Source organism: Arachis hypogaea, chromosome 14, assembly GCF_003086295.3.
Source record: "Arachis hypogaea cultivar Tifrunner chromosome 14, arahy.Tifrunner.gnm2.J5K5, whole genome shotgun sequence".
NCBI lineage: Eukaryota > Viridiplantae > Streptophyta > Magnoliopsida > Fabales > Fabaceae > Arachis > Arachis hypogaea.
The window spans coordinates 22,272,792-22,299,181 of NC_092049.1; the positions used below are offsets into that span (position 1 = coordinate 22,272,792).

Genomic DNA, 26,390 nt, shown 5'->3' on the forward strand with positions numbered 1-26,390 from the left:
AGAATGGGTTGTCTAAGGTCAGCCTCTCCTTCGGGGGGTTGACGCTTAATAGGTCGGCGCCGCCTTGGGTTGAGCTCTTAGAATTGCCCTATTCCCGTTTGTTGGTGTTGTTCTGTGCTGACAACTCGGCGAGTCTTTTAACCTCTGCTTGTAGTTCGGCCATCTGGGCTTTAAGTTCGGCCTGTGTGAGTTGATGAACTCCATTGTCGGCCATGTCGGGAGGTTGCGAGACCCTGTAAAAGAAAACTCAAAGTGTAAAAAGGAAAAGAAAGGCCCCACGATGGGTGCCAAATGTTCTGTGCGTATAGAGCCGAGGTATAGCGACTCCTTCTGCCTGCTACTGTGCTCAGGTGGAAGAGGTATACGTCGGCTGAGTTGGAACACCGCGGCGGGAGCACCTGCAAAAAATACTCCGACGCTCAAGTAAGAATGTGAGTTATGAGAATATGAGAGAAATAAATCAGAGTGAGTTCTGTGACCTGTCCTGTGGGTTGTGTTCTCTGAGCCTTTATAGGCGAGTGGTGTTGGTTTGTTCCGATATATGATCGGTGCCGTTATCAGTATCTTTTGGTTATGTAGAGTCGTGATCTATGCTGTTTAGTGGGTTCTGTTATTATAGACAACGGCTAGGAGATAAGGTTGACTTAGTCAGGGGTTTATGTTGTAGTCTCTCTGTTTCCGATCTTTGAGCTCGGTTTTGATTTTGGCTTTATCCCCGAGTATAACGGGGTACACGTCAGATTCCATGATGACACAATTTCTCTGGAAAGGGAGCACTGAAGGGCGTAGCTTATGCTTGACTTATTGGAAACAAGTTATTCCTAGGAGGTTCAGAGATCTTGGGATAAGGGATAGTAGGTGTGTTAATATAGCCTTGATTGAAAAACTTGTTTGGCAACTTTTTCATTGTCCAAATAAACTTTCTATGTCAGCATTGTGCTTCGTACTAGGAAGGTCTTTCTATGTCAGCCTTGTGCTCTAGATGTAAACTTCACCCAGAGACTGTTAGATATTGTATTTAGGAGTGCCTTATGGTTCTTCGTATTTGAAAAGCTCGACCCAATTTTTGCTTCAAACGGACATTTTTTGGACTTCTTTCAGTGGTTGCAACAAGGTATTAAGAGGGATGAATCCTTTTTTGTTCTATGCCATGGTGGATGTCGAGGGATCGAAACAATGGTTTTTTATACGTGATGACTAGGGATGAAAATGAACTAGCAAGATACCCGCGCGATGCGCAGGCAACACATATGCAGATTAAAATGACGTAAATATAAAGAATTGTTGGTTATTTTATCTGATGTTAGAAAAAAAACGATGATCTTTATAATTGTAAAAGTATTTGTAAAATGTAAAATAAATTGTAAGCATTTTAATAAAGAAAAAAGAAGACCTGAAAAAGATTAGACTATTCTCGTGTTGTTTGTAGGTGCAGAAATTATATAAATAGTAACTCAAAGCATTTGAAATATAATTTCGTAAAATTGATTGAGTAAGGTTTGAATTGTATTAAATATGAATGTTGAAGAAGTACTGTAATAGAAGAAATAATGGTTTGAGCATAAGATAAATACTTGTGAGTTAATAAGTTATAGTTGCTAACAATTGCAATGAAAAACAGAAAATGGTAAAAATATGAAAAGGATGTAAGATTGTAGCGATAAAGTTATAGATAAATAGTTAGGGTTGGATAAGCGAAAATGAGTGTATAGAAGAATTATGTAATAATAAAAATATACGTAATGCTGAACGTATTGTCATATATTTCTGAAGACTTCAGGGTAAACAACATTATTTGTCTTGTTTGTGTTTTCATCATGAGCAATTACAATTTTCAGCCCTTTTTTGTTTGTGACTCTTGAGATGGCAACATAAAGTTGGCCATGAGCGAAGACAGGTTTTTTCAATAGCAATCCCACGTGATTCAAGGATTGTCCTTGACTTTTGTTGATTGTCATTGCGTAAGATACCATAAGAGGAAATTGTCTCCGTTGGAATCTAAAGGGTAGCCTGGCATCTGACGGTGTGAGTGTCATTCTAGGAATAAAGACTTTATTGACAGAGTCGTTGGAATTTAACAATTTTGCCTCAATAACTTTATCTCGTAGTCTTGTAATTATCAACTGGTACCATTGCAAAGGCCTGATGAGTGATCAATATTTCTAATAAACATCACAGGGCAACCAACTTTGAGCTTCAATTCGTGATTTGGAACCCCCGAGCACTTAATTGTTGCTAAAAACTCTGGTGTATGCATAGCTTGAATTTGATTGCTACCTCCCTCGGACAGACATTTGTTGGAACTAACATATGTCTTGCATTCATTGCTGTTCATTACAGTCATGTAATCATTTACCTCATCTACAGCATTACCCGTAGGAGCTAAGATAGCGCGACCTTTTAAGTTGCTTTCATTACACATGTCAGCAATGTAATCAGAATAGATTGCCTCCACAATTGCCTTAATAGGATCACTATAATTAGTGATAAGGAATTCAGGAGGTATGTTAATGCTATTGCAGCCATCACTTGATCTGTCAGATATTCCGTTGCCAACTTGAAGTATCTATTCAACAAATTCCTTTAAACTTTCTACTTGATCATCTGTAGTCATAGATTGCAATCACATGTTTACAGTGAGCTTTAATACTTCACAATGTTGCTAGAGGTATGAAGAGTTTAAAGACGCATTAACAATGTTTTGTCTTGTTCCTTTTGGGATGACAGGCAAAATTTGTCGAAAATCCCCACCAAAAACAATTGTTTTACCTCCAAACGGCAAGTGCTGGTTATGATCATCTTTGAATCTCATCAAATCCTTCAATGTCTTGTCCAATGCCTCAAAACAGAATTTGCTCATCATGGGAGCTTCGTCCCAAACAATTAGCTTAGCTATTACAATTAATTCTGCTAATGGACTTCCTTGCTTAATGTTGCAAGTAGAGAACTCATCTGGAGTTAATGGTATGGCAAACCTAGAATGTGCAGTTCGACCTCCAGATAACAGTAGAGAGGCAATGCCGCTAGATGCAACAGTTAGCACTATTTGTCCACGTGATCTTAGTGCTGAAGCTAAAGTTATCCAAAGGAAAGTTTTTCCTATACCTCCATGACCATACAAAAAGAACACACGTCCATGTTGACTATCTGTAGAGCTCATGATTTTATCATATACCCCCTTTTGCTCGGCAGTCAATTTTGAGAGGCAGTCATTGTGTTGCTTTTCTAACAGAACACGATCATAATTTAATTCGTCAAAGATCATTTTGTTTCGCGTCCTAAGATGGTCGGTATCTCTTGATGGAAATGGCATGGTTGGATAATCGCACAAAGTCTTTCCGTTACTGTTCAATATTTGTTCAATGTCAATCAAGGTTAGATCCTTTAATTCTTCGTCACTGAAAAGTAGATCTGAAATGTTTAGAAAGTAATATATATATAAGTGACTGTTGGAGACGGAAACATGTGTTATGTAAAACAAATATGATAAAAACATGTAGTTAACAATTTAAGGATGGAAAAATAAATTGAGATGTCATGGATTGCAATTCATTCGTTACCATGTAGGCCAAACATGACTCTGTAATCATGCAAAATTCCATCACTTAATAGGATGGCAGTTTTTTCCCAGACAACTTCCGGTCGCACCATTGAATTAGACCATAGTAGTGTCGCAAACAACCTCCGCAAATAATGACCTAAGCCCTAATGACTTACTTCTTCAATTGCATCAATATATTCTTTGTTGTCGTCTAGCAAATCATGTGTATAGCATGCATCTCGAAATGATGAGTAGATTACACCATTATAAGTCCTAATATTTGCATAGGTTGTTAGTCCTTTTACAATGTTTAACAACAACCTTAAATAATATAGCTCACCGGATGATGGTGGTACAAAGATGATCCTTCCAATGACCTGATGACTTTTCCTGGGTTCCCAAGCTCTCAGAGATGATTTCCAAACAAACTTGCTTGGAAACTCATTATAGGTTAGTTTTCTAGCTTCAGCATTTGTTTTGTTTGCTGCAAACCAGCCTAGAAACATGGACTCTTTAACAGTTGTCTTTGCAACAGCTTCAACCAATGATTCATTATTCGTAAATACAACCAATTTTTGATCCGGCAAACGAAAGCTTAGCCTCTCAACCGATGGATTTCTGTAGTGAATCTCATAGCAAAAGATCCTCCAAGCAGCTTCACAAGGAGATATATATCGACAATCGTAAAATATTTTCACTTCATCAACTTCTAAAGTTGCCTTACCATTGGTGGACTTCGTAGAAAAATAGGCTGTGACGCGATCACTTCCTTTATTTACATATTTGAACAAATACTTGATAGATCTTGACTGGTTGCACCATTCGACGTTAATGTGAGCACGGTATTTTAGCAACAACATTTTATTATGTGGCACGACATATCGGTTGTCTAGATGAATTCCTAAAACTTCCACCGTGCGTTCATTGTCTCGACGCTTATATACTGGGTAATCATCTTCATCAACTGTAGTCATTTTGTTGAACTTCTTAGGGAAATGACGGATGCAACGACCTTCCTCCATGCAAGGCGAAGTTGGTTTGCTAAGACCACATGGACTATGAAGCATAAAACTCTTTACAGCCTCGTAATATGCATTGTCAACATCAGCATCAGGAATTTCAGCACATATGATTTTGTCTATGTCTGCAAGGGTTGGGTATTTATCTTGTTCATGCAAGAATAATAATATATGTGCATGTGGGAGTCCCCTCTTTTGGAATTCTATTGTGTAGATAACTGGAAAAAACAGCATAATGCATATGGTATTAACATTCATTTAATTATGAAGAAATATGGAAAATGGTAGGGATAAATACGTAAAATATATATATGTAAGTTTCGTACCTGCTTTTGTAGTACCAAATAATTTGTTGTATCTAAGATCTTTAATCATCATGTCCACTTTAACCTTGAATAGTCTGCAAATCATGTCTGGCCTGTCCTCTGGTTTGACTTTATGCATTCTACAATACCGTTGTATTTTGTCCCATTGCAGATTGCATGTAAAAGTGATGAATAAATCTGGACCAACGCACCTACATATTGCCATGGCGTCTTGATAATTTTGAATCATGTATCTTGGCCCACCAGTAAATGTTGCTGGCAGTATAATTCTCTTACCCTTTGAGGCAGCATTGGTCTCGCCGTTGAAAACGGCATCCCGAAGCCCATTGTAGATCTCAGCTCTAAATTCGGTTTGGTGGGTGTAAATAAATTTCAATCTAGCACTTTCAACCATTGAGAATGCATCAACTATGAACTGTTGGAATAACCGGTGGGAATATAACAGGACACCGTTGTGCGAAGGTCGGTCTTGGATTCGAAATGCGAAAAAGTCGTGCATTGTGACATGCTTGTCTTCATCTGTTGGTTTTTTCTTAACTTTGTTCAAGATAATATTTTCTCTCCATCCATCTTCACCATAAGGGAATAAAAGAGGATATTGCAAGCCTAGATAAGCTGGGTGGAGCTCTGTTATTCTTTGAAGCGACCTTGATTTGGTCTCAACAATAATATCTCGTTCTTTTGTGGATCCATCAAAATTACCGACAATTAAAGCAGCAACCTCAGACACTGAAGGCAAATTATACCTCCTCCCATCTTTTCCTCTTTTGCCTATGAGTCGAAGGCAAACAGAATTATTGCTGTTTGTTGTGAGTGCATCGCGAGCAAGTCGAAAAGACTTTGCAAGGACATTATGATTATCCAACGTAGTTTTGATGGTAGAGACAATATCCGCATGAAGCTTGTTCAAGTGATCATTAGAGCTGCAAAAAATGGCATAAAACATGTAAATATGATGTCTGCAATCATTATGAATTAAGTGAGATAACTATCTTTCAGCCTTTAATAAAATTGTATGGAAATGATCTGACGGCAGTGATTCTATTTCGAATCTCATTTTCAGTGTCATATATATATAATTGTGCAAATTTTGCTACTCCGCCTTCTGGTGGAAGCAAGTTCCCCATTAAATGGTAATTTTGCCCGTACAGAATAAAGGTTGGGGGTCCACGGCTTTGGTTTATTGTTCTTTGTATCTTACCCCCGAATGATGTGAAAGCAAACATACTATTGTAGCTCCTAATGTTCGATCGAAAGTGTTCCGCTTTTTTAGTGCTGTCAAAGTAAAGCTTTCCCAATGAATCAGGAGGTTCTTGAAGCATAGGAAGTTGGACTTGACCTTGTCGGCAGCATAGGCTAAACTTTGGACATTTAGGCTTGTAGTGCTTTTTTATGCGCTCTTCGTACCAGAATATAGCTTTGCAGCGTTGGCATGTAAAGGTTGGATCTCCAATATCGCAATAATCTATGGAAAGGAAATAGGCATTGGTGAATGTGTGTTTAGCTCGGAAAAGAGACCACAGTCAAATTAAATATATTAAGGTTCAATATATCAACTTTACAGGTGATTTGATAGATATTCAAATCATGCAATATATACATGTTAAGAGTCTCGATAAAAAATGTTTTTGTCATATGAATTCAGGTTGCATAAGACTATAATTACTATTAAAATTTTACGATGTCCCATGAAGTATCATGTTGTAGATCAAAATGTTTGCAAGTAATTTTAAACCTCACTTAGGTTTAAAATTAGGGAATATGGAGATGCGAAAGAAAAATGAAGTTGGAGATTGGATAACTGTTACTTAAACAACCTCTCTCTCTCTCTCTTTATATATATATATATATATGTTATGAGAATAGAATTTTAATATGAGAATGTATTTATAGTCATTAGATTAATTTAAATGACTAAGATTAAAATCTACCTAATTAATGGTATGCAAGCAATGCATCTATTATAGTCATTAAATTCAAGTGTGAATTTATTCATAACCATTACCTCTATAACCATTGTTTTTAATTTCTATTAAAATTTACCTAATAAATAAATTAAAATCATTAGATTTTGTTATCTGAATAAAATTAAAAGTATTTTTCATAAATCAATCTATATTTTAAAAATCTGTGAAAATATCGAATAGACCTCCTAAAATAAATTTAATTTGCATAAAAAATAAAGTTGAAATTAATTAATTAAAATGAGAGTATTTTAGGTATAAAATATTATTAAAATTTCAGTTTCTGTTATAAAAAATTTCAGTCTATTGTGTCTCCACTTTTTAGAGGTACTGAAATACTGAAATTTTTGGGGACAGAGAAAAATGGATCCTCTCAATTTTTTTAACACTTGAGAGAATAAAGTGTGATCTCTCACCTTTAATTCTATAAGTGGGACCAAAAATAAATATGAGAGAGAGAACAATGAAGGGTTAGATTAAACAATTGACACCATCCAATTTTTTCTTCACTGAAGAGGATCCATTCCTAGGACAGAGACTGAAATTTTAGTATTAGTCTCTGGACCAACAAATATGATATTGAATCTCAGTCTCTCAGTTTCCGTATCAATACCTCAAAACAAATGCTACCTAAGGATTTTAAAAGTGGATATTTTAATCCCCAAGAAAAATTAATACACAAATTAATCCCCAAGATTTTACTCCATCAAACAAATCAGTCCTCAATCTATTTTTCGGCAGAGTAATTTCTCAAATCATTCCACAAGAATTTTAAAAGCATACATTTTAGTCCCTCAAAAAAAATTAATATACAGATCAATCCCCAACGTTTTTCTCTGTCAGACATAACAATTTTCCGTCCATTTTACTTTTACTATATGTCAACCTTTATTGTTATTAGTTTAGTTTTGTGCATGTGGACGATGACACTAATATATTGATACACTCTTTTCGTTGGAAACAAGTAAAGTAAATAATGATGCTTTGAAATCCAAAATTAAAACATTTTCTTTTAATACAAACATACTTTTTAAAATAGGACACCTTTTAATTATATTAAATACAGAAATATCAAATAATTTTAATATTAATTTTTTTGTAGAATAGTTTCTAATAATTTTATTATTATTATTATTATTATTATTATTATTATTATTATTATTATTATTATTATTATTATTATTATTATTATTTATGCAAAAAATTTTTTTATATTATAAATACATACATAAGAATTTAATGAATAAATTTATCTTTATTTTTGTCTAAAAAATACAAAAAATTATAGTATAGTATTATTGTGTAATTAATAACAATAATAATAAGAATTATTTTATTTTATTTTACTCTTTTTTTATGGATGAGTGACTGTTATATTTGACGGAAAAAAACGTTGGAAATTGAACTGTGTATTAATTTTTTTTAGGGACTAAAATAGTCGGTTTTAAAAGTCAATTTTAAAATTTTAAGGGACTGATTTGGGTAATTATTCTACCGAAAAATGAACTGAGACGAATTTGTCTAATAGAGTAAAACTTTAGGAATATTTTTGTGTATTAATTTTTTAGAGATTAAAATGTCCGTTTTTAAAATTTTTGGAGATTGATTTGGGTAATTATTTAAAAAAAAAAACAAAAAAAGAGGGAGTAAGGGAGATTGGTGAGATCTTCTCTAAGAATTACATAGTCTATCCCAAAGTTGACGCCACTCGATATATTCTACATCTTGTTTCAAAGAATACTTGGCCATAGCATTTACCACTCAGTTCGCCAATTTTTGGACAAAACTGATTTCAGTTTTCCAATTCCACCGAAGGACCTCATGAATTTTATAAACCAAGTCTGAATTTGTCTTAGATATTCAAGATTCTAGAATCTCTTGATATAAAAAAGACATCTAGATTATTTGTCTCACAAATAATTTCACAGAAATCACATTCCCAAGCAAAAATAATAGCAAACACCTCACAACGAAGCACAGACGTATATGGAAGAGCACTCATACAACCCTTCACCCAACTTCCCATAGCATCACAAATAAGGTAGCCAAAGCTGGCAGAAAGACTATTAGAAGAAACACTTGTATCACAATTTACTTTCACTGAATTGAGAGGCAGAGACAACCAAAATTCAAAAAAAAAGAGAGGGTTATAGTCATATGAACATGATAAATTCTTAAAAAAATGATAAATAGGTCTCTGACATTTTGTCCTGCAAACATTTTTATTCCTGACTATTTGAGAATACTTTTAAGTCACTGATCTCTTTAAAAGTTAGACATATAAATTATTCCGTTTATATAGGCCTGTCAGACCCAATAAAAATGTATGACGTGGCTCTCGTTGTGTTGACATGGCCGTTACGGAAGCACAAGTGGGGGGAGGGGGCATTTCAAAACGAGACAAATAAACCCCCCGCTTCAATGTCTTTTTTTTTTTTCTGTGAATAACCATACAAGAAGAAGAAGAAGCATATTTTTAAGGTTAATACATTCCCGCGGTGGTGGCGGTGGTGGTGGTGACGAAGGAGTGGAAGAGATGACGATGTAGGGCCGAAGAGGAGGAGGGTCGTGTCTGGTTTTGACCTCTGATCCGAAGCCTTGGCTTCATTGGACCACTGACCTCCATGAACGCCTCGTTGATGCTGTCACTCAACTCGGCGATGCCACTAGTGATTCACTCTCACTCTCACTCATTTCTTCTTTTTCTTTAATTTCTTGCTTTTTGTAGTTTTAGGAATAGGGACCGAGCTTCAAGCTTTGAAATTTTATGTAATTGCTAAATAATGAATAATGATGACAATGCCTTTGACAATCTAATGTGTGTGAGAGGTAGTTATGATTCAAATGAAAATGAAAATTTTCCAAATTTTTGCACAAATTTATTGATACCTTTAATTTTTTAAACTTTGAATAGAAAATTTGCTTGGATTGAACAATTTTTATGTATTTTTTCAGCAAATTTCATTTTGAAAAGTCATCTGCAGGTTTATTTTATCATTGGCATAATAAAATATTTGGTTAAGATTGGACTTTTGTTTATGGAATTCTTTGATACAATGCAGAAATACAGGTTTAGTAAGTAATCAAGAAAAAGATTTTGAGAAGGGATGCAAATATGGTGTTTTAATAATTACTTATTGTTTGTAATAATCTAAATTTAACTTACTCATTGAATAATTATGAAATGAACACTAGCTTCATATCCTCTAGTGCTAGTGCTATTTCTGCCCCAGAAAACCGAAAACTGCCTAACTTCACTTGAGAATCTCGAAAGATTGATACTGAAAGGATCTCTAAGCGGGAGAAGAAAGAGAATTCTTAATTTAGAGTCAGTGGTAGCTAGCATTGGTGGTGGTAGCTAGCGTCGAGGCCACAAGTGTAGCTGCAAAGCACGACGACAAACTGTACAATGATGTTGGGTCAGAATCGAATTCAACAAGGGTCCAAGGCAGTCAAGGATGAGATCGGAGGAGGGACGTGACGCCGACATAGCAGTGATTATAGTTGTCAGCGGGGGTTTTTGTTATTGACAGAGGTTTGAAGAAGAAGGAGAAAAAGCTTGAAGAAGAAGGAGAAAGTCCTATATTTCAAAAGAGGTGAAGAAAAAGGAGCAAATGACTAATATGTCCTTTTATTTTTTTAGGGGGATTTTTTGCCCCTAAACCTTTTTGACACATCCACGTGGCACACTATAACGGCCACATCTGCAAAATAGCATCCACGTCAGACGTCTCCATTACATTTTGCAAGCTCAGATGGACGAAGGGATCTAAGTGTCCTAGGTTTGAGGAGGTTGGAGACTTAAATGTATTTTTCAATTCTTAAAGACCTAAATATTGAGTTAAACCCCAAAGTGGTCCTTGAGATTCACAAAATGCACCGATTTAGTCTCTGACTTTCCAATTGCACTAATTACATCCTCCAGATTGCAAAAAATGCATCAACGTGGTCCCTCTCAAATTTTCCGTTCATATTGCTTGCCGGCGGGAGTTAGGTGGCGAATGATTGCCATGCTGGAGGATGGGAAACGTCGTCGTATTGGCAATCATTCCTCTCCCGCTCATTCTCGTGCTTCTCCCTCTTCAACATCTCTTCCCTCAACTCCTCCAAAGTCTTCCTCCCATTCTTCTTCTTGTTCTCATTCTTCACTTCCCCATCACTATCATCCCCACCGCCCTTCTCATCGGCGCAATTACGAATCTCAAGATACCAAGGCATCTTCACACCCTTCCCTGCTATCCCATATACTTCTCATCCTCGGGACCCACCACCACCCCCGAGGACTTCCCTTCTTCTTTCTTCATCCTTTTCTCCTTCTTCCACCCTTCCCTTTCCCCTAACAAATCCTTCCTCTTCTCGGTTTCTCGTACAGGATCGAAAATCTTAATCCCCTTAAACAAGTTAGTGTGTCTGTTGTCACCCGAATTCTTCAATTTCGGTTCTTTTTCTTCTTCCTCCTCCTTCTATTCCTCTACCTTGGCCTTAACGAGAGGAGCCAAACCCTTGCCGGTGTAGAGGCACTCGAGGCGGAGCTCAACGTCGTGCTTTTTGACCTCGTCGCGCTTGATCTGCTCATCTCTGGTGGCTTGCTCCTTGTCGCGGCGGACCTTTTCCCTGTTCTCATAGTTGTAGACGTTCCACCGCTTCTGTGGAGAATGTTGAGGCTGCCATGGCCTCCCATTTTCGGTGGCTTAACGATTTAGCTTGCTGAGGTTGGAGATTATTGATTGTGAAATTTGTAATATCGATGAACTATGAGCTTGATGATAGGCCTCTTTCGATTTTCCCAGTGAGAGATACGATATTGATAACAAATTTGCAATACTTTGTTGTGAATTTAGTTTGGAACACATTATGTTCCGCGGGTGTAATTGGGAATTCTGAAAATCCTAAGACGATACTGTAAGGGGCTAAATAGTGATAGCACAAAGTAACCTATGCCAAATCAATATGATCCTTCTTCTCTGTCTTCAATTTGTGTCGCCTCTCCATGTGGCTTCCTACAACCAGGGAGATGGAAGGTGAAAAAAATTCAATGCCGGAAGAACAAGAACAAAAAAAAAATTAAGAAATTAATTAAGCAAATTAACAAACAAATACAACACAGCAAGAACACAACAAAGAGAGGAGTCACTTACTAGAATTTCGGTGAGAACGGCGAGAAGCAAAGCAACACAGAAAGACCGCGAGAAGCACCGTAATACGCAAGAACTACGAGCATCACGGCGAGGAGGGTAAGAAGTTGCTTGGCCAACATGGACAGAAGGGGACGACAACTATAGAGTTGGGGATGATGGCTTGGGTCTCCAGCGTGGCAATCATTCGCCACGTCACTCCCGCCGGCAAGAAATATTAACAAAAAATTCGAGAGGGACCACGTTGATGCATTTTTTGCAATCTGGAGGATGTAATTAGTGCAATTGGAAAGTTAGGGACTAAATCGGTGCATTTTGTGAATCTCAATGACCACTTTGGAGTTTAACTCCCTAAATTTTCACATGACAAAAGGTAAGGAACCTATTTGTCCTTTTCTCTAAATCCATTTTAGCTCTTTAGCATAAATACAGGTAAGGGCTATTACTTTGTCACGGGACCAAAGGTCATCAATAGGGATGACAAAAATACCTGTAGAAGTGAGTACTCATGGATATTATCCACAACGAGGGTTTAACAAAGACCTACAAAGTCTCCACTGGGACAGGTCCGCCCCCACAAATAAACAGGAACGAGGATAGGGATAGAAATACCTACTCTATGGGGACCTGCCAAATTCCCGCGAAGCATGAAAAATTCACAAAATACCCACTTATATATAAGAGCTATGTTATATTACTTTGTCGGAAATTATTTCTATTTTCTTTTTTTTATTGTATATGTAAATTATGTTAAATTTGTGGTTGAATTGTGTTGTAATCTGATCAATTTGGTTAAATTATATTAGATTATATTATGGTTGTATTATTTTTTATTTTTTTAAAGATTAATATCTATGAATATCCGTGAGTACATGCCTCTCCTGCAGAGAGAACTAAACGGGGATCCGTGACAGAAAAAGAGTGATGACGGAAGCATTCTTCCAAATGGGAATGGGGGGCGGAGAATTGGTACGTGCCCCATAGATATCTATTCTAAATATAATAGTTAATCAGTTCACTCACCGAGGCATATTCACAGTGTTCCCTCCAATTGAGCATACCCTTAGGTGACAACACGTTGCAGCCAAAGTAAGATGGTTGGGTCCTTGAAATATGTTGTTCATTAGTTAAAGTAAATAATTCCCTCGATGACACTCGAAATGAGAAGCAAGGGTGGATGTGGACACGTGGCTAGGGTTCAGCGACAACTAATGTCACAATGAAAACATAAGGAAACTAAAATGTTATAGAAACAGGGCTCGGTGCGGAAAAGAAATTGGCCTCCTCTCAACAGGGCCTCTCGCCGAAATTGCAATGCAATGAACGAGGCTACCAGTGTTACTTCCAAGAACCGTGCTTACGTGACCGGCTTGCTTGGTGAGAGGTCTTGGAAAAAATTCAAAATGTCTGTAAAGGAAGAATCTTCTGCAACACCTGACCGGTGACTTGCGGTTAATAAAGCGATCGATTTGGTGCCTCCCACTTAGGCGGGCTCCGTCCGGTGTTCAAAAATCACAGATTTTCCCGCCCACCACTGTCATCATGACAAAAATAGTTGTGTATAAATATGAGAACCCCAAAGCTTATACAAAATATATATGTGTATTGTTATTTGGATCTGCTATAGGTTGAGCTCGATATTCTTTTCTGCTCAAACAAATGGCTGCGAGGAAGGATTTCATCAGAGATATCAATCCAACCAAGCTTGCCTGGTCCTTGGTTGTGGGGGTTGCTCGATTGTATGAGTTTCCAAGTCAGTGGAACAAGAATGAGGTGTTTAGCTTGGAGTTGGTTTTACAAGATGAGAAGGTATTTCCATCATTCATACTTATACCTTGCAGCTTCTTCTTAGGTGTGCACTAATAAGTTATGTTCATGTTGTATTTATCCAACTTACAGGGTGATAGAATTCATGCAACCGTTTGCAAGCCTGGGTTGGAGTTGTTCAAAAATAGGATAAAGGAGCATTGTGTTTATAGTATGCAAAATTTTATTATTAAGCTTAAGAATGGAAAGGTTAGGACAACTCCTCACAAGTACAAGCTTAACTTTTATACAAAGACTGTGGTGGCAGTCTTACCTATTGAGACTTTTGCTTTTAACCCATTCAAGTTTCGTCCGTTTCATGAACTTGATGAAAATGGTTCAACCGACGGAAATCTATTATTTGGTAAGTTTAATTGAAATAGCTTCTTTTTGTCATCCTTTGATCAAATTGGGAAGTTATACCTTTAGATATAAAGCTATGTATTGTGACATGCAGATTACATAGGAAAGGTTGTTGGAAAGGAAGAGGTCAGGGGGCTGATTACACGCACTGGTGATGAAACGAAGCTTATTACACTTCAGTTGGAAGATCTAGAGTAATGTTTATTGCTTTGGATATGTGTCAGCTATGAATTTAGTATTAGTTTTGAATAATTTAAATTGAGGCTTACTTTGGGTATTAACTGTGGTCATGCACTAAAGAAAAAGGAAAAATGCAATCATTATTTAAAGGGGAAGTAAATTGTTTTTTACGCATAAATGTGTCTAAATTGTTGGATATGTTAAATAGATCATGACTCAGCAGAGGTTGGTAAATTAGTTTAACATATTGTGCATATTATATTATACGGACAAACTATGTAACTTTGATGCACTACTTTATGTGATTAGTAACTAATAGTGGACAAATTAGTTAAGGTGTGGTGTTCTGTTTTTTCGTTCCAGGAAGCACAAAATTAAATGTACATTGTTTGAAAAATTGGTCGATGAAGTTCTTCCACATCTCGAGCGAGATGATGGGGAGCCTTTCATAATGGTGGTTCAGCTCTTTAAGTCCAACATGTACTGGAATTCTGTCAATATTCAAAGCACCTACTATGTGTCCACATGTTACTTCAATCCAAACCTTCCTGAGGTTATTGACTTCAAGAAAAGGTTTGTCATTGGTGACAAATACTTGGTTTATTCTGCATTTAGATTCCAGATTTTGAATATGATATTAGCATATGTTAACTTTTTTGCCATATGCATAGATTGGCACGGATTTTGTTCCCTGTTCACAACGAATTAGTCAGCTGGAAGCTCAACCTCAATACTCAGTCACAGATGAGATCAATGCTAGCATTGTACCAGTGCGCACTATAGAAGAGGTTCTTAATATGACTGAGGTGAGATTGCAATCTGATAACTTAGGCTGTACGTATTTTGTTACTGACTTAGACCATTTTTGTTAGGAAACGTCATGTTGGATTGTTGGGACCATTATTTCTCTAGAGGTTGGTAAAGATGATTGGTCCTATATGTCGTGTAAGACATGTCTTAAGAAGGTTGTGCAGAGCAAAGATAGGTATTGGTATGATAATTGTAGGCGTGTAGACTTCAAGGTTATGCTAAGGTTGGTTGTTAGATCAGAAAATTTTCCTAATTTTTTTAATGCGTGTTTTATATATTCAATTGGCAAATATAGTGTAGTTGCATGTAGTTATCTTTACGGGTTACGATTAATGTGTTGCTAAGATGTTAATGTAGGTATAGGCTCCAAGTAATTGTGACTGATGGAAGTGGTTGTCTAAACCTCCTTGTGTGGAACAAAAAAGCAGAGCAAATGATAGAAAAGGCTGCTGAGAAAGTTAACGAATTATCTGTAAGTCAAATTGATTCGAGTTAAAAAAAAATTCTCATAGAGAATATGTTTATGCGGCTGAGTAAAACATTCTATCCTCCATGTAAAGAAGTGTGAGAAAGGAGAGTCATACCCTAAATACCTGGAGAATATGATTGACAAAAGGCTCTTATTCAAGCTTAACATCACTTACAAGAATATCAATGCTATGGAAGGGGTGTACATCGTCACAAAACTTTTAGACGACGAGTCCCTCATGTTCAGTTATGGTGTGCCTAACTCTTCTTCTGATGCTTCTGTAAGTGCACAATTTTATGCTAAGACCTAAAACTCTGCTCTGCTATTCAATGTATTATTGTACCTAACATGATTCTTAACTTTATCTTACTTCGTGTAGTGTTTGTAGATGCTAGCTAATATCCCTATAGTTGAAACAGACGAAGATAGCAATGGACATGCTGCAGTTTCCCTGTCCAAGGTAAAGAGTTTATGCGTGTCACATCATTCTGTTAGCTTTGGTAAATAGAGATAACTATCTGCAATGAAGAGGCTGCTAAGTATGTAGTTTTTGATTGTGGAGTTTGTATGAAACTTTGGATTCTGCTGTTGAGAGCAATTGCGATAGCTCCTATCAAACTCCAGCCAAGAAAACCTCTACTGATGCAGTTGATGACTCCCCAGCAGAAGCAGCCCTGTCTCCAGATGTTCAGGCATCAGCTAACAAAACATTTAAGAGGAATTGTGGAAGAAAAAAGATTGATTGAAAAGTTTGTATGGAAGTTACAGTGTTGGTTTGGTTAAGTTTGTCGTGAGACAAATCTTTTGTTAGCATTATAGCTTAATGTTCTCTTAGCCTTTCAATCTGTTTGTAGTTTATATATTGTGTGTCGTTGCAATGTTCCTCCTTTTGTAATGTTTAATGTCTCCTCAATTTAGTTGCTTTGTTTATTAAGTTCTTATGTGCATTATCTATAGCTGGCTACAGCTGGTAATGTTGTCCAAGATTTTAAGCCTTACAAATTATGTTATTTATTAGCCCATTCGCCAGAAAACTCTTTCCCTTTATCACATATTGACATCATTCTCCAATCCTCGATTGAAAAGTATACTAATTAAACCATAGTAAATCTGTCAACTCCTACAATAGTCATAATCACTTATGTCATTCCTTATTCAAATTGTATTTCCTCACAAAATCAATAGGATATTATTGAGAAAAGAAAGCCAAATTGCAAGAGTCTTTACTCATTGTTTAGGTATTCAAGCAACATTATTTATACTCATTAAAATCTTTAATGGGACCATAGCTCATTGTTTGACCAACTGTTGTGCCAAAAACCGAAAAAAAAAATATCTATTCTGAATTATACAAGTATAAAAGTGTATTTTTGTCTTAGTAGTCCTTTAAGTCATAAGTGGTTAGCCATGACAGCAGTCTCAGTTGATTATTTGGCTTAAAGATTAACCGTGACCAACATTTTGATTTTATAATTCAATTTTTTTTGGAAATATCATTTTAAATTTTTAATCTCGTGAACAAAAATTTGGCTTCATGTTGTACGAATAAAATTAAAATATAATATTCAATTCCTTAACTGGATACATAATTAGAATAGCACAATTGTGATATTTGAAGTTAGACTCATTTTAATTCTGCTGGATAGTCATAAATAGATTTTTTGTGCATATGGAGCATGACTAGATATCAAGTTTATTCTCAACTACTGTTACTTACCAACTGTATGAAAAAGATATATATATATATATATATATATATATATATATATATATATATATATATATATATATATATACAAGTTGAGGTTGTGCCTAAGAAGTAACTTTGGGTTTAAACCAGGAAGTTTGCATTACTTTTGTATTTGGTTTACATCACCTTAAATTCTAAATTAGACCAGTATAACTTGCAGACTAAGTTGTTAGGTTAGTTGCACATGTTGTGGTTCTTATAGCTTACTAAAAACAGAATATAATTGTATTTCATTCCTTATTATGATTACTTTCTCATGTCATGGTTTACTTCCCTCTAGACCTTGCCTTTATGCCTGCATTGTGTTCTTGGACCTATGTCCTTGGAATTTTCATGATACTATTCTTTTACTTTTACAATCAATAAAATAATTTATTCAAGGATTAAGGTGTAACGATATACATTAATTGGTGATAAGGAATCAAGGCCTAGAGCGCTTTGTGCAAACATTGCCCTCAAATGTGCGCTTCTAAGGAGGTAGTCATTACATTAAGCATGACAGCCACAATAGATTGAATTATATATCTATTTGGAAGTATGGATGACAAACCCTGCGTTCCTTCATTATTTGCACCTTGCTGCATGCGGTAATGTTATCCAACCTTTTAAGCCCTATAAGTTATCTTATTTATTAACCCATTCGCCATAAAACTCTTTTCCCTTATCGCACATTCACATCATTTTTCAATCCTCCATTGAAAAGTATACTAATTAAACCATTGTAAATCTGTCACTGCAACAAATATTTACCCAATTGATTCTATGTATGCAAACTCAATTTTAGATATTAAAACTCTATTATAAGGATAACTATCAATAGTCATAATCACTTATTTCATTCCTTACTCAGTAAATATTTACTTACATACAATGAATGAGATATTGTTCACAAAAGAAAGCCAAATTGTTCTGTCTTCACTAATTGTTTGCATATTCTAGCAATATCATTTACATTCAATAAAATCTTTAATGGGAGCATAGCAGCATAGCTCATACTTTGAGCAACTGTTGTGCCAATGAAGGAAAAAAAATTATATTCCAAATTACACAAGTATAAAACTGCATTTTTCTTTTAGGAATACCAAGTTACAAAACACGGCATCCTCATTAAAATAATTAGTGGAATGTATCATAATTTAGGTTTGCATGTGTAACCGATATTCCCAAGATTTTACAATACATTTCATCAATGAGGTTTAAATTTTAATTTTAATTTAATACCTTGCAAAGTTAGCCAACTTGCATTTTGCAACATGCTAGCTCAATCAATCACTAAAGCAACTCAATCGAAATGCACTTGGAATGGGAAGAAGAAGTAACACCACTGCCGTATTGGATCCCATTCTGTTTGCTTTCTTTATGGCGATGTAATGGCAGAGATAATGATGTGAATATCCTGTAATCAGATTTGAAAAAATCCAGATCATTATCTATTGTCATTTCTAGCAAGTCTCTTCATCAATTAAATTTGGCAGCCTGCTATCGCATTACAAATGGCGGGCTTGCTTCGTTTTATTAAAGGAACTAAATGGCAAGGGCAAATTACTTTAAAATCTAGACTTAACTCATTCCAAAATGGGAGATTTATTAGATAAACAAATCAAGCAGGGGGTTAGAAACTCTGACTTCCCTGCCAAAAGTATCCATCGAAGCCGTTCCCCTTTCAACTGTGAGATCTTCTGAATTTGTCAACCTTGAACATTACCCATAAAAGACTAAGCAATATAGTTCTCCTCCAATTACTATTTAGTACAGATGCCTAAATAAAAATAAAAAATAGTAATTTTTTCATTAATGATATACTTTTATGAACTCCTTTATAAATGAAGAGGAATACTCAGAGCATATAAACACAAGTCATACACTGAAAAAATATATTTTCCTAACTTGCATATATTTCCCCTCCCTGATCTCTTACTTCTGCAATCCTCGCATCTCAGACACAATGAGTGATGTTCCTCCCGTCTCTATTCCCCTGGCCGAGCTCCCGAACGAGGTTATGCTTGACATTTTCCACCGTGCTGATGCTTCAACCATTTTGAATGCTCGTAGCACCTGTCGCTCCTGTAGAGTCAAACTAAGTAGCTATGACTTCGTGACAACACTTGCTCAAAGGTGGAAACATCATGGCTGCTCACTCCTAATGCATTTTTGCTATCCATCCTCTCTGATGAACTCTGTAGATTGGGTAATGAGGATGGATGCTTCGAGTGGTTACACTATGCCGTTTCACTTTCCTTTTTTGCTGGCATATGAAGGTTGGTTCCACATTATTGGCGTTGAAAATGGGATCCTCTGCATAAGATACAGTTCCATGGGCAAGAAGTCTTACTTGCTATCTTGGAATCCTGTTAGCCGAAAATAAAAAATTATCCAGGATCCTGTTTATATTTTCCAGCCAGACTTGGTATATTTATATGCTTTGGTGTACTTTCCATCCACTTTGGATTATGCCATCCTTTATATTTTCAGACAAACTTCAGAAAGTCCTTCAAGCTCACTTTCGATATATACAAGCTTTAGAAGAAACTGGAATGTGATCATAACATGTCCACCATATGTTGTAACCTTAGATGCTACGTATGTTACACTTGATGAATCAATTTATTGGTTAACATGCTCAGTTGACGATGATGAAAGAAGATCCTCATATATTGTATGTTTCTCCTTATTATCTAACACTTTTCAGCAAATTTTTATTTCTCAGCAGGCTTTGGCTCATTGCTACATTCTCATGCTCCTGAACCAAAAGGTTTGCCTTGCCTCATCTACTCATGACGAGGAAGTATTTAGCACTTCTATTTGGCATGTTACTGTTACTGAGGAGGAGCCAGCATGGACAAGGTTGTTCATGTACAATGGCGTTGCCCCTCTCTTTACTCCTGCCATCTTTGTTAATGAAAATATAATAGAAATAAAGGAGAGACATTTTGAAGAAGATGGCATCGATGATTCACACGTTTCACACTTTCACATATGTCGATACACTCCCATGGACAAGACTAGGAGAACTTTTCATTGGGTAGAATATGAAGATAAAGTAAGGATTAGGTCACTGCATGTGTATCATGAGACATTATACCCGATTTAAAGTCGAGATCTGAGAGTGCATTCAGTTTGATGAAGGTTATAAGGAGCCACATGGTATGATTAGTCTGGATTACCTCTGGTATTTGTAATCAACTTAGTTTTAAGGTTAAGTATGGTGCATATTTTGTATCCTATCTTTGGAGCGTGCTTTTAGTGATTAATTCCAGTTTCTATGTCGTTATCTTTAGTGGAAAAAATATATGTTAAACCTGATTATGCTGTATTTAGGTAATGCATCTTTGGTAGGCCACATCTACTAGAATATAATGTACTTTTATGCTTTGGTTGTTATAACTTATTTAATGGACATCGTGTTTGCAACATCAACCTGTGTATCATGATTTTCTTTTCTTTTTCTCTATGAATGATTATTGGTTGAGGTAAATTTCGTTATACTCCATCATAATCAAGGAAGCAATACAACAATTTTTAAAATCCTCATATAAACTAAATCCATGCTTTTAGCCCGTGATCATATAGTGCTCCATATGCATAAGGTATAGATGAAGTTCAGGAGAAATTAACTCTGCATAAGTTGTTAGCTTAGTTGCACATACTGTGGTTCTTATAGCTTACTGGCAAATAGGATATAATTTTATTGCATCCATTTTTTTGATTAGTTTCTCATGCCATGGATTATTGTCCTGTACATGTTGCCTTTATGCCTGCATAATATACTTGATTCTTCGGCTTATAGAGATTAGCCATGACCAAATGTTTCGAATTTATAATTCAATTTTGCTGCAAAAATGTATTTTTCAACTTTTAATCCTATGAATAAAAATTTAGCGTGAAGTTGTAGGAATAAAAATTAAAATATAATATTCAGTTCATTAAATGGATACATAATTAGAATAGCACAATTGTCACATTTGAATTTAGGCTCAATTTAAAACCAAAGGATGCCAATGAATAGATTTTTTGTGCATATAGAGCATGAATAAATATCAACTTTATTCTCAACTACTGTTACTTACCAATTGCATGAGAAATATATATATAATTACAAGTTGCTGTTATGCCTAAAGAAGCAAAGTTGGGTTTAAATAAAAAAATTTACATTTCTTTTGTATTTGGTTTACATCACTTTAGTTGCACATATTGTGGTTCTTATAGTTTACTGACAAACAAAATATAATTTTATTGCATCCCTTTTTATGATTAGTTTCTCATGGCCCTCTAGACCTTGCCTTTATGGCTACACTGTGTACTTGAACCTATGTCCTTGGAATTTTCATAACACAATTCTTTTACTTTTACAACGAATAAAATAATTTTTTCATGACTTGAAGGTGTAACCATACACATTAACGAGTGATAAGGAACCAAGGCCTATAGGGCTTTGTGTAAACATTGCCTTCAAATGTGCGCTTCTAAGAAGGTAGTCATTACATTAGCCATGACATCAGTCTCAGTTGAGTCTTTGGCATACAAATTAGCCATGACTAACTTTTTCAATTTATAATTCAATATTTTTGCGAAAATGTCATTTTAAATTTTTAAACCTGTCAACAAAAATATCGTCATTTATTATAGGAATAAAAATTAAAATATAGTTTTCAATTTATTAATTTGATACATAATTAAAATAGCACAATTGTGACATTTGAAGCTAGAGCCAATTTGAAACCAAAGGATGGTCATGAATAGATTTTTTGTTTCCCTGTACCATGACTAAATATGAAGTTTATTCTCAACTACTGTTACTTGCCAACTGCATGAAAAAGAAATATATATTTACAAGTTGATGTTGTGACTAAAGAAAGAAAGTTGGGTTTAAACTAAAAAATTTGTATTATTTTTGTATTTGTTTCACATCACTTTAAATGCCAAATCAAAGCAGTATAATTGGGACGCTGTGCATAGAAGCCCGAAAAGCTATGCCAGCACATTATCACTTTTACTGTGATTTCATGTCAATAGCTTCCTAAACTTTTCTCTGTGATAGGATACTTTGTAAATAATTTCACATGTAAATAGATGTACAAAAAATATCTAACAAAGTCAACTTGGCTCTCTAAGATCTATTTATGCTTTTATAAGATCGTGCATCAAAGAGAAGGATCTTTTTTTAACATCTCTTTATGCTTTTATGTTACTTTCCTTTCCAACACAACACATGTGTTCAACTCATGTTTAAAAATGGAGTGTGAAACTGGAATTGCTGATTCTTCTTCTAATTGTCTTCTAGAAGATGTACTCCTCTACATCTTTAGAAAGGCTAATCCTTCCTGTATTTGCAGATGTAGGGTACTGAACACATTTTGGTGTTCTGCTTTAAAGGAGTATAAATTTTTATCGTAGAACCACCTAAGTTTTGCCCCATTTAAACAAACACTTCTACTGCATATTTCGTTCCCCAAATGGAGAACCAATAATAATGCAATTCTAAGTGTTAATCCTTCAACAGGTGCGGCTACCAGATTGTCCCTCCCAATGGAGCTGGCACATTGTGATGATTTTGGAATTGTGGGTTCCTGTTTCAGCAACCTCTACCTCACACTCAGTAATGGCTGCCACTACAACAAGTTACTCATATGGAACATCCTTACACGCAGTGTGCGACAATTGCCTCAGCCACGGCCATTAAGGTGCCTACATGCGTCTCAGTTTTTGCTTTTACTTACTATCCTTCTAGAATATACTACTGCGTTGTGCACGTATTCAAGCAGAATTTTGAAGACAAAAACATTTGCTTTACCCTATGGAACAGCCAACATGAACACTAGAAACCAAAGAGAGTTTTGACTGGTGACATCAACAAGGTGGGTGCTGACTACGTTTCGCAGAAGGGGTTGGTCCTCTGGATTAACTTTGGAGGCCACAATTTACAGGTCCCTATTTCTGTAATAATATTTTGGATAAGTAGCTACAAGTGGCATCAGGTTCGAATTCCTAACAATGTAAGGTCAGATTGCAATTCACTAATTCTATTGAAAGATTTGACTTGCTTCATGTTATACACACCTAAGAATGATCACTACAGCGTTTCGTTATGGTTTCTTGAAATGAAAGGAGAGAATTGCTTTCGATGGTGCCCTCTTTATCAATTGGAAAGTTTTAGACTATATGAGCAACTCAGGCTGTTTTTGGATGAAGACATTATAACTATAACACAAGAGGGAAGGCAAGCAGGAGTGAATCCCAATGAAATTTTGCTCTCAAGATGCTCATGGGATCCATATCAACGACGAAATCTGGTTTGTCAAAGTTGGCCAATGAAAGTTGGAGTGAAGGGACTCATGCTTTACATTCCAAGCCTATTCCCAACTTAATTTGAAAGGAATAGTCTCTAGCCTTTGGATAAAAGATCTCGCATAGAAAGTCCCTTTTGTATTTATCATGATAAATTATGCTGGATTTATAATCCAAATCCATAATCTTTGTTAATCATATATTACCTTGCTTAAATTCAGTTATATTTTTAATGCTTTTATTTAATAGTTAGTTATACACTTAATCATATTCCCAACACCATACATTAAAAGGAATGTTACATTCTGAAATTTAGTTGATAATTCTTAAAATAAATTCACTATGTGGCACAAATGAAGAATACCACAAGGATAAATGTTAGAAAAATATTGTAGTCCATTATGGACCTTGAGAGATCCGATCAAGTATCTGTTAATTGTCAGATTCCCTACCCTGCATTAAAAGAATAAACCTTCGTCATATGCCTCCACTTCTCCTACATGGTGAAAAAATGCGGCTTCGCACCAATTCAGTATGGCAGGCATCATAAAATCCTGAGTTTTTTTTAGAGGTACTTTCAACCCACGCATGTGACATCCTCTTTGAGGCTTCCACACCATGGTTACGATTCAGGTATGTGTGAATCACAAACTTGAATATTTAATTCGCATATGAATCATAAAATTGCAAATACATAGTATCTCACTGAACTTCAATACCCATCAACCAGTAATTTCATTTTTTCGACCCAGATTTCCCTCATCAGCCTAACCTGAAATTGCAATAACACTAGCATGAAACAATCGGGTCAAAATGCAAAAGAAGCGAGGCACTATAGATTGGCAAAGCTATCTGCGAAAAAAAGAAAGCTAACTGATTCAAACCACAAAAGTGATTTCAAACTATATATTTAGGTCATACGAAACAAATTTCATGTTACTTTTGTGCTACATTCCTGCATTAACCAGCATTATTTTATCCTGGCTAATCCTTTGCAGAAAATCTTGGGATAGCACAACTGCTTCCACACAAGCAACCTTTAGGCATAATGCATACATGTTGCAATAGTACACCACCGTGTGAAGATAGAACCCCATTGAAGGAGTTGTCAACTGCTTTCTTACAAGGTATGTTATGTAGATGGCTGACACATATAGGTGAAGATATTTGAATGAAAAATAAAAAGAACTTATTTTGTGTTAAGTTACGCCCTACACCTCTGTCTAAACCATACTATATTACTCACAAATTCAACAACTTACATTGTAAAGTTCTCTTTCTTGTGGTAGCGATAATATCACGAAACTAATTAGACGAGCCTATCACCTTTAGTTACAGCGAATTGGCCTGCGGTTGAAGTTCTATGGGACCACTTCAGTGCAGATTTTGGTTCTTGCTATTTCTTAGCTAAGCATTGCTAACAATAGGAACCTTCATGTTTCAGGCTCTAGCTATAACCATGACAAGCCAAGTCCTCCAAATGCATCTAGCCGTACCAGCGTCACAAATAACTTTTCAACACAGTTGGAGACCTCAGGGATTTTTTACACCACTGATCAATCACTCGGTAAAGATTTCTTTAATGCCATTAGCAACTTCTCGCATACAACTTCATCTATCAAAATGATTACACTTCAAGTTTTGGACTCTTTCGAATATCATGCAAGTTGTGATTGTTTGACACACAGACCTATTCTAACCATATCGTATACATTTGTTGCTGTAATTAGGAGGAGAGAACACGATGCAACTAACATCATGACTAACTCATCCTTCCTCATATGCTCAAAAGCCTTCAAGAAGTGTTAGCGCATGACGCCACATTTTGATTCCATCAACACATGATCATAGCAATGTGAAATCATCCAGGCTTGCAACCAACTCGGATCTGTTCTCAGGTGAAGGTACAAATCTCTTTCCCTTCTTATTCACAATTCATGCAACTAAATTATGCATACATATATCAGAGTATAACTACAATCTAAAATAGCAAAAGAATGATGCCATACTTTTCCCTTCTTTAGGTCGAACAATGTCGTAAGAGCTTTTTTCAAACGAAATCGGAACTGGTATCATTTTCACAATGTCTTCGAGGCATGTACCATTCATCTCTGATGTGCTTAACGTATCCGCAAACAACACACCCAACTTTGAACCAAGCAATCTGCAAATCTGCCCTCCATTCGAAGCCAACCAAGGTAACATTAAAGACCAACTTTGTACAAAAATTTTCTTCTTCATGTTTTGTATCATAAACAAATTCATTAACACAAACTTCTTGAAGCATTCCTAAAGATGAAATCAAATGCATGTAAAACATTCAGATAAAAGCCAAAATTGTTTGTGCAGACCATTCTTTCCATATTGAGGAAGTCAATAGAGATGATGCACATGATTATGAGACCAACTCCAGTGCCGGTTTCAGTTTCAGCCAAAATCAAAATCCAAGAGAAGTTCTTCCAGGTAACAAAGTTGCACAGCGTTTTGATATATCATTATCTGGCACAGCAACATATAGGTTGATGGGCACATGATTCATGGAATGTTCTCAATTTAGCAGATTTACAACTGACAACAGAGCATACAAAGCCAACGATAACACGGAGTCAACCATCGAATAGGATTGCCACCAATGATGTCAATCCAGGTTTGTCCTTTACTTATCAATTTTGTTAGCGGCATCCTTTTAATTCTTACGGGCTCTACCCTGAGATCTTTAACAATCTATTTTTTAATGTGAGA

The 26,390-nt window shown here is 35.8% G+C and overlaps 1 protein-coding gene and 1 pseudogene across 1 annotated transcript; one reads left to right on the forward strand and one right to left on the reverse strand.

The window, feature by feature from the left end:
- Positions 1-88: 88 nt before the first annotated feature.
- Positions 89-9,476, reverse strand: LOC112742404 (uncharacterized). The gene is made up of 8 exons (XM_029292445.1): positions 9,340-9,476; positions 4,887-5,809; positions 3,718-4,778; positions 3,561-3,580; positions 2,696-3,446; positions 2,131-2,566; positions 335-398; positions 89-233 (listed from the first exon to the last, which is right to left on the reverse strand). Exons 1-8 carry the CDS (start codon positions 9,474-9,476, stop codon positions 89-91), a joined length of 3,537 nt encoding a protein of 1,178 aa, XP_029148278.1.
- A 4,489-nt stretch (positions 9,477-13,965) lies between these two features.
- On the forward strand, positions 13,966-16,359 carry LOC112742406 (uncharacterized; annotated as a pseudogene).
- The last annotated feature ends 10,031 nt before the right edge of the window (positions 16,360-26,390 follow it).